Source organism: Amblyomma maculatum, chromosome 1 (genome assembly GCF_055883805.1).
Source record: "Amblyomma maculatum isolate TAMU_Amacu chromosome 1, ASM5588380v1, whole genome shotgun sequence".
Lineage (NCBI taxonomy): Eukaryota > Metazoa > Arthropoda > Arachnida > Ixodida > Ixodidae > Amblyomma > Amblyomma maculatum.
The window spans coordinates 351873169-351885481 of NC_139344.1; the positions used below are offsets into that span (position 1 = coordinate 351873169).

General features: G+C 46.9%; 1 protein-coding gene across 1 annotated transcript; it reads right to left on the reverse strand.

The window, feature by feature from the left end:
* Positions 1–480: 480 nt before the first annotated feature.
* Positions 481–11017, reverse strand: LOC146207771 (uncharacterized). The gene is made up of 4 exons (XM_084577605.1): positions 10850–11017; positions 7040–7166; positions 3212–3459; positions 481–2262 (listed from the first exon to the last, which is right to left on the reverse strand). The coding sequence occupies exons 1-4, from the start codon at positions 11015–11017 to the stop codon at positions 1732–1734; spliced, it is 1074 nt and encodes a 357-aa protein (XP_084433731.1). The 3' UTR covers positions 481–1731.
* Between the last annotated feature and the right edge of the window lie 1296 nt (positions 11018–12313).

Here is a 12313-nt window from a genome sequence, read left to right on the forward strand (position 1 = left end):
TTTTAGGGATTCCGTGGCCCCACGCTAGCATGCGGAATGACGACGCAACAACGATTAAAACATAGACTTTTTCTGACAACACAAAGAAGTGCGGAAACACTGAGGTGACGACTCGGACGGTCCTTTAGAGTGCATACGACAGCAGTAGAAAGCTGAATACGTCCCCATTTTATGTTGCTGCAACATTCAGGTTCCCATGCAATGAAGCGACAGCCAGAGGAGAATTGCTGTCAAGCAGTATTTCACGCTTTGTTGCGAGCTGCACCGACGCCTACACAGGACGTAATAAGGCACGATAGTTTCAGAGAGCCATGCAGTGAGTTGATTCATATCTTTCCCCGAGGAAATATGAGACCATTGGGTCCGCTTTCTAGAGATTGACCAAGTGACCTAATTTATGCTCTGCAGGTTGCGCTACGAAAGTAACTGACTCCATGCTACCTAACAGCCAGTGCATTTGGTTAGACCCTGTGACACACGTATTCAATGTATAGCGGGTTTAGAAACGTGGAGGCTAACAAAAGAGTTGAACTTAATCAAACCACTGAGTAGCTATGGAACGAAAAATAATAGGTGTAACGAGGCAGAAGCGTGCAGAATGGCCAAGGGAACAAACGCAGGTTAATAACATTCTAATATAAATAAACAAGAAGAAATGGGCAGGGTCAGTTCATGTAATGCGCAGACAAGGTGGTTTCCTATAGGGTGACAGATCGGATTCCAATGGAAGGCAAGCGTGGTAGAGGGCGGCAGAAGTTTAGGCGGGCGGATAAGATTAGGAAGTTTGCGGGGATGAGGTGGATCCAGCTGGCCCATGACCGGGAAAATTGGAAGAATATGAGAGAGGTATTTGCCATGCAGTGGGAGTTGTCAGGCTGGAGGTTATATTGGTTTGAATCAAAATGCCTGTGGGGGCGCAGCAGTTTTTTAATACGTTCATGGGCGTCGCAAGCTACGCGCAAGGCTTAAATAAAGTGATATATTTGAGGAAGAAGTCAAACTATGTGTGCCGCAACCGTACTTACAAGTTTGCGATCACGGCGCGCATATTAAGTTCGAGTTTTTGCTTACGGATCAAATTTCCGGCACAACATTAACACCAACACTCTTTATGTCATGCAGCTGTCTCTAAAATGTGTCACTTTGATGTATAAAATGCAATTTAATGTTCAAGCTCGACTGCATCGATACATGCTGTACGAGGGGGGAAATATATAATGCCTTTAAGTGAACTAACATAGACACTTGTAGCAGAGCTGCCCCAGGACATTGGAGATTTTTCAACTCTGCCTTCCAAACAGCAGTGTTAAGTGACGTCTGACGAACCTAGAGTTCTGAGCCTAAACCTACGCAGATTAGAGCACCTTTCTACACGCGTTATTCCGTCATTTTCGCAGGGAACAATACCCGTATGCTTTCACATGCATGTCCACAACGGTGCTACCACATTACGCATGTTAAAACGAAACCCTTATAAATTATTTTTACAGGCCATAGTTACATAGAAAAGTATTAGTCATATCTTTTCTTTCGTTCTTGCAAAAGATACGGATAGAGAAGGTATGACTTACATAGATTCTACAATAAATTACTGCCTTCAAAGTAGGCGACTAAAGCGAGTGTGTAGAGCTAACCTCGAACAAAACCTAGCCGTTACATTTTAGATGGGGGAAATTTAGTCAGTCCTCACGCTTCAATATGTGCACAGGTGGGAATGGTGTTCAACGAAATCTATCGAACGCCGATAACAGTCACAATAACCGGCGTGAGGAGGGGTCGCGAATTCCAATCACCTGCGTCTCGTTGGAGGTTCAGCACAAACGGCTTGACATCAAGACCCAATGAGCCGGCGACTCCAATTGCGGTAGCGGCACCTCTGAACGCTTTGCATATTGCGTCACATACGTCGGGGTCCAGCTTATCTTCCTGGAAGTAGAGCACCAAAGCATTATCTTCGACGTCCCCGAAATTTTGTCGCACGCTCTCGAGGTGTCTCGACATCTGATTCACAGTCACTAACGCCGGGTACTTGAAGGAAACGGCGATCACGGCGTGTCCGAATAGCACAGTACCCCACATGGCCGGGCGATCAGGTGAGCTTTCCAAAATAGGCCTTAGAATCCTGAGGCGAGTGGTCAAAAGTATGGTGCCAGCCACATAGTTCAGGATCGGCGGAGTCCGAAATGTCATCACGTCGTAGGCGCTACTGGCGTAGAAGGCGAACCGGGCGCGCTGACCAGTTTCTCTGTGGAGGAAGGCCACCTGCACTGTGGATATTGGGACGATCGCGGACATATTTAAAACAGATTCCCTGTTAAAAGAAATAAACGCAACATACACATGTGTGGCCATATAGACCTCTATTTGATTGTTCAGTCCTCAAATGCACACTGTAGAAATACTTCATACCACCTAGAGTTAGTTTCTCTTTTCTTTATAGAGCTATCATCATGTACAGTACAGCAACAGCAGCAACCTTAGTGGATTTCAATAATAGATGGAAAAAAAAAACGAAAACTATATTCAGCACCAAACAATGAAAAAAGCTTTGAGCTCAAAATGCGCTAAAAAGCGGTAAGGCCAACAAATTAATCCACTGTTAAGCATAATTCGGGTGTAGTGTAACGATCACTGTTGCTCTTATGAAGGAACTTTTCAACCACTTTGTGAATGAGCTTAGCCCTGTTGGTCCTCCACAGTAAAAAAAAAAAAAAAGCGTTTAATTGTTGCTCTTACATTATTACAATCTGTCGCTTTGAGAATTTAACGGCACAACAAGGGAGTGGTAGCCTAAGTGAATGACGCGGTGGTCACGCGGTTTAATAGCCCCTGAAGTATAAATCTTCTCTTTACAAATTTTGGTTTCTTCATGAGCGCGACAGAGGCCTTACGTACGGTTGTAGTCAGCTTCGTGAACCACTGTAGCATCGCTGTCATAAAGAGACCGTAAGGGCTCGCCACTGCCGTCTTTGGCGCTAGCTCTGCAATTCGTCCTGTCTGTGTACGCTCGAGGCAACTACGAAATGCCGCAGTGTGGTCGACGAGGTCAGAATCTCAGAGCAACTGGTGCAGCCACTTGCAAAGAGATGCACCGAGGAGCTCGTTAGAGGCGTCGCGCAATTCTCGCAGTATGCCCTCCAGCTGGTCGAACGCTTGCTTTGCTGCGTTCGACCTAGCTTATCTTGCTAGCGTAAAACAAGACAAGACTTGCCTTACTAGCGCAACGGTGCAGCTTGCGCTTGTCGCCCAGCTTGGGGGCCGCGGCCTGCCGACAGGCATCACATGGTGCCCACTCGCACTGGAATGTGGCATCACGCCAGTGAAAGACCACCAGCAGGCAGAAGCACGCCGCTTTGGGTTTTTGATCGAGCCCGCCGCAATGTAGCACCACGGGTTGTGTCACATCCAGCTGGACTACGGCGGTGTCCTCAGGAAAGCACGAAGCGACACTGTCTCCAGCTGCGGTATAAGATAATAAATAGTAGAAGGAATGACATGCCGAAGGAAAAGGCCAGAGAAACACGGTACGTTTATGATGGGCAATGCATAAGTGCAGACTGTATGGGGTTTTATAACATGAGGTAACATCACACAACACACGGGTGCAATTTTCGTTTCGTCTCTATCGAAACGCGGCTGCCAGAACGGCATGAAAAAATCCCCTGAAAGTATTAGTGCTACAGGAAGCTAATGCGAATGTAAATCCTTATCCTCTCGTTCCTGTCTTAAAACTAAGGGAGTTCAGAAAACCAAAACAATGTTCTGGGTTTGATTGGTAGAACTTCACTTGCCGAAACAGCCACTTGCACCATGAGGCCCGCCTTTGCAGTGTGCTCTAGATTGCTCTGGAACTACAAGGCTTATTTACGCGCACATGAAGGTCGGGGCGCCTAAGGTTTTGCATTTTGTCTCAATAAAAGAGCAGCCACCGAAGCCAGCATCCCAACCGAGAACGTTCGCCTAATCAGCAGAACACCACGAAGAAAATAAGCGATGGTTTAACTTTCGTTAAACCGAGTGAGAAGCGTTAGCTTCGCGATGGTTTAGCCTGTCAAAGTCTTGTTATGTTGTTAGGTGAGCGTTTCTTTGGTATTGGCCAGCCTAAACCATGATGAAGCTACTGCTTTTCAATCGGTTTAACCAAAACTAAACCACCGTTAATTTTATTTTGAAAGGGAACTTCCTTTCTCTTCAGGCGGCTTCTCATATGTAGAGGCAGCGCTGACCGATTCAGTCGTGCGGCGTTCCCGCCTAGCTGCGTCGGCACGGCGCAACTTGGCGAGACGTTCTTCCCGCTTCTCCGGGTTGCTCTTTTCGTTTTCTCCCGTTCACGAACTTCCTTAGACCTCCCGGCGATTCACAATGCTCTCCGGATTATAAGCGTGCTCGGGCCGAAATTTTTAGCCCGAGCTCCGTCCGGGCCCGACGCTACAGACCCGAGCCCGGCCCAGCCCGACTCTGAAAGGGACTGAGCCCGGCCTGAAACAGCGCGGCGCTCAGGTTTAAGGCCCAGGCCCGGCCCAGCCCTTTCTATAATTGCAGTTTAAGTCATAAAAAGAAAAAAATAATAATTTCATTTTGATAACTTTTATCCAAAGCCGTGGATATTTGAGTCTCATGTTTGAAATGGAAAATTTGCTGAATATGTAAGGCACAGCTACGTATGTAGAATTAAATTGTGCACAAACAACAAGTTATGCATTGAAATCAGGCATTTTCGGCGCTCCTGGATAATGAACCTGACGACAGAGCTGAAGTTTCTTTCGGTGCTAAAACTTGTGGCTGGAATGACTAACACGTTCTTTGATAGGAAAAGAAGTTTTCGGTAAGCAGCTTGTTTGCCTCTCCAAAAGTGCGTAAAGCTCTGAACTTAAACAAGAGGTTGGTTTTGTGGTCAATTGCTCGGTGAGCTCGCCTAGCTCACCGTGAGCCTTTCAAGTGAACTTTTCGTAACAAGAGAAACAAGAGGAAATTTGCACCGCAGATGCTTTTAGCTGTGTCCCGCTTCAAACAAAGTCATGTCGAGTTAGAAGTAAGCCATAGCAGAGACGTTTGATAGGCGAAAACATGACGCGAATTTTGAAACGGATACATAAACATCGGTACCGATGTTACCAAAGCGGAGATGCGAAACTTGAAACTAAATAGCCAACAAGCTTCCCCTCGATCACTGACGGCTACCAAGTATCCGTTCGCGGCGAGGAGGCGGGGAGGAAGGGAGAGTCGACGCCGGGGAGAGCTCGAAAGCTCTCTCGTGGAGAAGACGAGGGAAAATGCTGTGCATTCTAGACCTTTATCGCCCTATGACCATATTCGTGATTCCGCAAAAGTTGCATGTGTTCGTGATCGTGGTGGCTGGCCCGGCCCGGACCCTCCGAGAGAAATATACCTTCGCCTGGGCCCGGCCCGAGCCCGGCCGCGGGCAGGGCCGGGTTCGGGCTTTCGGGCCGGCCCGAGCCCGTGCACAGCTCTGGTCCGGATCGTCAGATGACGCTAAGCGCCGGCTGTATCGCGTGCAGCAACACACTTGTTCAGCACCGGACTCCATAGCTCTGACTTCTAAGAATCTCCGCAGCTGCTATTTATGCACGCCTGAATGCGTGATTTCACGGCCTAGCACGTGAACACCACATGTGGACTTCGTGTGTAGGCGCGCCGCTGCTCAGGCCTTGACGTTACTGCCTAGCACGTGAACACCGCATGTGGACTACGTGCCAGACGCGCCGGCACTTCTACCGTTATGTACTCGGTTTAGGAGGTCATGACGTCACGGCCTAGTGCGTGAGCACCGCATTCCGACTTATTGCTAGGCGCACCGGCGCTCCTTTCGTCATGTACTCGGTGTAGGGTGGCATGATGTCACGCCCTATCAATTGAACGCCGCGTTTCGGACGCTCAACGAGACCAGAGTCAATCATGTGACCTCGAACTCATCCACTTGACATTGACTTAACCTTGAGATGACCTTGACCCTTGACATATGCAATGGCTTGACTATTGGTTTGACCATTAATCATCCAGTGATTCTCGGAACTTATAAACTGAAGGTTTGACCTTGACTGAGCCTTGAACGTCATGGACAGCGCACGTCGAAGAGAGCCCGAGACCTCTAGTAGTGAAGCTACAGCTTCAAAAGTCGTGAACCTATAGCAACGCTGCAGTAGTGTCCTGTTGCGGCGGCGGTACTACACCGGCCATACGCGCAGCCTTAGACTGTAGATATTGGACTATGAAGTGAATAGTGGCGAATATGCGCTCACTAAAGAATAAGGAAAGTCGGTGGTTTAAGTGTTGATGCGCACAGGCGACAATTTAGGCTTGAAATTACCATGACGTCACGGTACTGCACCGGTTAGGGCGCTCGACGGGCCCAAGGACGGGGTTTTGAATCTCGTCCCCGACGGCCGCTTTTCGATGGAGGCGAAAATCAATGGGCCGGTGTGCTGTGCTGTGTGAGTGCACGTTAGAGAACCCCAGGCGGTCGAAATTTGCGGAGCCTTGCACTACAACGTCTCTCAAAGCCTGGGTCGCTTTGGGACATTAAACTCCAGAAACGAAACCAATCTAATTTACCACGACGTTTAGTCAATTTTTGCTAAGTAAAGGCGCCGAATATTAGAGATGATCGTTTTTCATCGTCGGAAACATTCTTGTACACTGGAAATATAACCGAGCGTGGTTGCTGCGTTTCGAGAAAACTCGAGCAGCGTACGAAAGCCTATGCAGGTATAACCATAGTAGAGAAAATTAGATGCTGCATTCAGAGGAGTAAAAGAAACAAGACTGAAAAAGGCAGCACACATAACAAAGAATCCCAGCAACATTCAAGTGTTAATCTCCTTTGCGGTTTATCGTCCGCAAGCTCTATCGGGCGGAAAACGACTTCTTAAGCATTTACTCTGCTTCTCACATAGATGCTGTGCGCCCACAAAGTAAAGCAACACGGGAAGCATGCAAATTATGCATTAATGCATAAAATGTTTCGCACGTTAATGCCCTCACCAGCGCACCCCCAAGCATGCATGACTCGTTCACTTACTGTAATATTTGCATCCGCAGAAGGCGATCGCCAAGGCTGGACGCCTGTCAGCCTTCTGTGCGGTACGCAGGCGAAACTTTAGCTCATTTTCGAATTCCTGGCTCAGCGACTCACCGTCTAGGCGTTCCTGAAACGACAAAAAGACCCAATTGGAGCTAATTGTTGTAGTCTACGGCGTCTAAATATATGAGGGAAACGTAGGAATAGATTTGCAGAGCGTGCAAGGTGAAATTTAGCGTGAAAGCATAGAGTTTATTTTCTCATTTGGCCATCAAGAAAGCATCGCAATTGTCATACTATATTTACAGACAACAAACTGTGCGTGATGTATGGAAGACACCGTAATAGAAAGCTCCGAGGTTATTGCGGTCAACTGGAGTCTTAATATAAGTGGCGTGGCATATAATGTGATCATTTTTGCACTTCACTCACTTCAGATACAAAGGCAAAACGAAAAAAGAATGCCTGCGGCTACTGGAGCATGAGAAGCTGAACGACGATGTAGTCTAACGTTCGACGGAGCACCATCTGTTCAGTGTGAAGCAGTATTAACATATGAAGGTTGGGTCACTGACCAAGTTAAAGGTGATGGCGGCTCAACTCTGTTAAGCCTGGAGGTGCGTAGCGTAAGCTACCAAATGGGTTGTTCACGCAGAACTGCTCGAAAGTTTTCGTCGCCGATGCAATGGCTGCAAACCGTAAGGTGTAATCGACAATTCCGCGTGTCTTCTTGGCGTCTTCCGGTTCTTCTTGCCCCATTTAACCGGCTTCTTCTTCTTCCTCTTTCTTTCTCTTTTGTTTCTTCTTCTCCCTTTTTCTTTCTCTTTTTTCCTCTTCTTCTTCTTTTTTCTCTTTTTCTTTTCCTTTTTCTTCTTCTTTTTGACCTTTCGCGACATACCACATACTCACGAGGGACCTTCTCTCTTTTCCCTTCTTCTTCTTCTCCTTGCCTTCTGTCCTTTTATTCTTATTGGCGTCTTTCGAAACTTCTTGCTCCATCTGACCGGCTTCTTCTCCTCTCTTTTCTCTGTTTCCTTCTTCTTCCCTTCTTCTGTGGCTCAGAGCAACTGGTTGCATGGTTACAACGCATGCGCAGTAGTAACTACCGACGCTTACCCGAAATTCGCCGCTGACTAGCCTAGTGTAGCCTTCGATAAAAAAAAAAACTAAAAAATAAAATGACATTTCGGACCCTTGTTCACAAATTGACTGTCTCGGAAGAACGGAAAGCTTACATATGCTTCAGGATCCTCTGTGAAGTTCTTCCGTAGATATGATGAGGCGTGTGCTGATTCCTCTTCAACCTGTAGGCCGTCGTGTGAATGATTAAGAATTCCAAATGTAGCTTTGCCAATAGGTTTCTTTCGGTTGCCAAGAGTGCCGCCTCATCCCAGACAATCACGTGGCCGGTGGTAGCACGTGTTCTGCAATTGCGCTTTTTTTTTTTTTTTCATTGTTTGCTGCCCTTGTTTCTCACATCGGCCTGGTGGTCCTTTTATTCGTCGCTGCATGGTAGTTTCTGGTTCTTCCGACGTAGACGGAAGGGTAGCCGCTGTATGGTGTTCGATAAACAAACCGAGAGAACTTGGTACAGGGAACTTGTCCAGGATCATTCACATTGAGAACTTCGTCTCGCAGCCTACTTGGCACGTGGGCGATGGGCCCTCCTTGTTTTCTGAAGGTTGGAGAGAGGGTCTCGCCTATCTGTGGCACGTAAGCAGCCGCAGCGCATTTCATCATTTTTGCTGGTGCTGTCATGCTCCTCGTGTCTGCTGGACTTTTTTCGTCACTTTGCTGATAAACTTTCTATGGGGTCTATTTAGCTCAAAGTCCTTCTGTATCAGCTCCATTTCACTGCAAAGGCTGACGGGGTCGGAAATGTTTCTTGAACGGTCGACTACCGATGCAACCACTGAATGCTTGTGATAGGTAGGATGAGCGATTCGAAATCCAGTCACTTTCCCGTATTGGTTGCTTTTTGGCCAAACGATGCGCATCACGTTTGACGAGCCGATCGCTTCCTCTTTTTGCGTAATATTTATGGATGGCTCTATGGCATTCAGGTGTTTAAGAAAGCTTAGGATTCTGCTTGTTTAAAATGAAAAATCAGTTATCAACGTACCACAGGAATACCTATGGACGTAGTATGAACAAGTCTAGCGCTTTCTGTTCAATAGATTCCACAGTGAAGTTAGTCGTGACTGAAATCGACGTCCCATTGTGGTTCCGAAAATCTGCTTCAATGCTCTTATTTAAGGTTTCCTGGTGACAACGATGATCCATATAGAAGAACACCTGGCCGGAATGAGTACACATCAACAACTAACCGACAGGAGCCCAGAACGGCGCTGAACCGAATCAGCGACCTCTGACGGCAGCCTGACACCGCCATCAAGGCGCCTACGACGCTCCCCTTCTCTGTACCGAGCCCTTGTAAGTCAAATACGTGTTGGCTAAACGAAAATGAAGCAATTCGCTGATCTTGCTGACGTTCAAGGGTGTACCACCGGGACATGCCGGATCATTCGTAAGGAGCTCTTTGCAGGTTTCCACGGCAAGGTCAACTGGGACACTTGTGAACAGCGAACATACATAAAAAACAGGCTTCCGTCGTTTTCGTCAAGTACGATATGCTTAATTTTTTCAATTTAAGTCTTAATAATGGCTATCTCTAAAGTTCTATATACATAACATTCTTTGGATGTAAAAGTTTCGCTAACTGCGCATACTTCAAAATTTACCGTGGCGCCTAATGAAACTTCTAGAAAACGTTTAGCATTAGCCCCATTTCTCCTACCAAAGCTTTGTGCTGTTTCTGAAGCAAATGTGGGTAATACCAAATATAAAATTTAAGAAGGGTACCAGAAGGGAAAAACGCAACTGGTTTAAAAAGTTATGTGCGAATTTATATCTGTTCTATAAGGAAGTAGAGATACATTTAAAGTATGTTGGATTTGGTCTCCATTTTCCTACAGCCGTTTATTGTTGGCTGGGATGCTGGAATTGTAAATAGAAATGTTCACATTGTGATGCCAGAACTATAGTGTAGCTGCTGCGAGCCCTTAAAATCTGACCACCGACGTCAGGAAAAGGGATTTTAAAACTCGGCAAACTGCTCTGGTGACTCAGCAGCTAATCACTAACCACGCTTCATGTGTTACGTACCTTTTCTTGAAAGAACGGCACTTTTCTACGTGTGTGTTCTTATTTTTGTACACTGAGCGATGAACACGTATTGCGTCTCTTACCAGCAGCATACTAAACAACACATCCCATGGCATGGTTACCAAATATTTGTCTGGTGCACGTGCGTAAGAGAAAACTGAGCAAGTTGAAGTGTTAAAATAAAAACAAGGGTCACATTGCTGCCCTTCGTGTTTGAAAGCAGTGTGCCCACTTTGTGCGCAACAGACACAACAGTGCTCTTACCCAATCTCAGAAACATTCCGCTCGGTGGCGTGGCTGTCCTCCTGCTGTGCCCTGACAGAAAATAAGCGTCTGTGCTCCATACAGAACAAATATTTTCGCCTATTCCCTTGAGAGTGTGTGAGGAACAATTTGCAAGCGGACCTGTCTAATGTAATGTACACCCATATTCATGCCATCAGTGGTAGTGACTGGATATATATATTCGCAACATCAGTGCATATACGTTACAATCACTGTATATGCGAAGAAAATAGCGCTGAAGAGGCGCAGGAAGCTTAGAATACGAGTCTAGTGCCTAGCTCAGCGGTGAGAAGCAAACATCGTTAGCATTGTAAGCACTTGTGTATATTTCCGACAAACATCGTACCACGTACACCGTACCTGGATCAATGCGAAAAATCGGAGCCTCTTCCTCAGCAGTGGCAGGGCGACCTCTTCCCAGAGCGCGTCATAGCGCGCGCAGCTGAAGAGATCCTCCACCGGCAAGCACTTCAAGACGGCGTGCACGACGGTGAAGCAGCGAAACGCCCTGTCGGCCGCGGCCCCCATCCCTTGTTGTTGTGGTCGGCCTCTGGAAACGCGGCCCCCCATCCCTCCTCCTTTTTCTTCTTCTTCTTCATCTTTAAACATGGCGCATACCCACATGGGGTATTGACCAAGGTGCGCATAGTGGCATATTATGGAAATTTCCACAGGCGATTACGGGAAAAATAATGCCGCCAAGCAGGAGTTTTAAAAAAAATGTAGCGATGAGAAATGACAGAACATTTAAAGTAAAATAACAAACATGACATCACCCCTCCTTCTCTTTCTGGTTCATATTATTGGATGTGGCAGGCAAATCCTTTAATTACTTCGTAGGCTTTCTGGAGAACAGCACTGTGCAGGTTCAAGTGAGTCCACTAGAGTACAATCCAATGAAACTCGGGAACACGGGTACACCACAGGGAGCAGTCCTATCCCCCAATTTCTCTTCAACCTTGCACTCTTCAAGCTACCAAATAAACTCAACGCTGTCAGCAACGTACCCCATATATCCTTTACGCCGATGATATTTTTATATGAATAAAACAAGGCTCAGATTGATAGATAGAAGAACCGCTACAGCTAGAAGGCTGCAAGGGCAGTTGAAGAAGAGGCAGCAAAAGCAGGACTCGAGTGCTCGCCGAGCAATAGATAGATGGATTTATTGGAAGGAAAAGGCAGAGAGGTTGGCCCGAATAATTCAAATCTGACCTGCAACTCTGCACTGGGGAAGGGGAAGGAGAGAAGAAAGAAGGTCATGATTGGTGACGATGTGGGAGAAGGCATATGACATATATATATACAGACACAGCAGCTTGCTTTACAAGCGCGAATCAAGTCCGCTGGTGCTCAGATAACGGCAAAGAGCACGCACTGCCTGGACGCCCCTTGTCCTGCCAAGCGCCCAGCAGCAGTTCCTCCGACAGAGGCCTTTTGTCCAAACGCTTCAAGGAAGCAGCTAGCACATTTCTTTCGTTCGCATACGCTGGGCACACCAATAATACATGGTCCACAGTCTCTGGTATGCCACAAGTTGAACATTCCGGTGAGTCCATCTGTCCAATTAAATGTAAGTACTTGCGCGTGAAAGCCACGTTTAAACGAAGTCTATGTATCAAGCATGCCTGATGACGCGGAATATCACGCGGAACATTAAATTTAAATGTTCGATTGAGCCTTCTTAGACGGATGTGTCTGGCGTCTGGTTGAGCCTAGTAAGCTGCTGTAGCAATATTCATACAACTCTTTAGAAGACACGTCGTATCCGCTCTTGAAAAAGGCACAGCTGTTTGGAAGCCATTGATGAGTGCGCTTTTCGCT

What these genes read in the sequence shown, in the direction of transcription:
- LOC146207771 (XM_084577605.1), bottom strand. Translation starts at nt 11,017, where the DNA reads ATGGGGGCCGCGGCCGACAGGGCGTTTCGCTGCTTCACCGTCGTGCAC. An exon ending in GATTTTTCGCATTGATCCAG is followed by an intron (nt 7,167 to 10,849) that starts GTACGGTGTACG and finishes TTGTCGTTTCAG; the next exon opens with GAACGCCTAGACGGTGAGTC. An exon ending in TGCACCGTTGCGCTAGTAAG is followed by an intron (nt 2,263 to 3,211) that starts GCAAGTCTTGTC and finishes TCCACAGTGCAG; the next exon opens with GTGGCCTTCCTCCACAGAGA.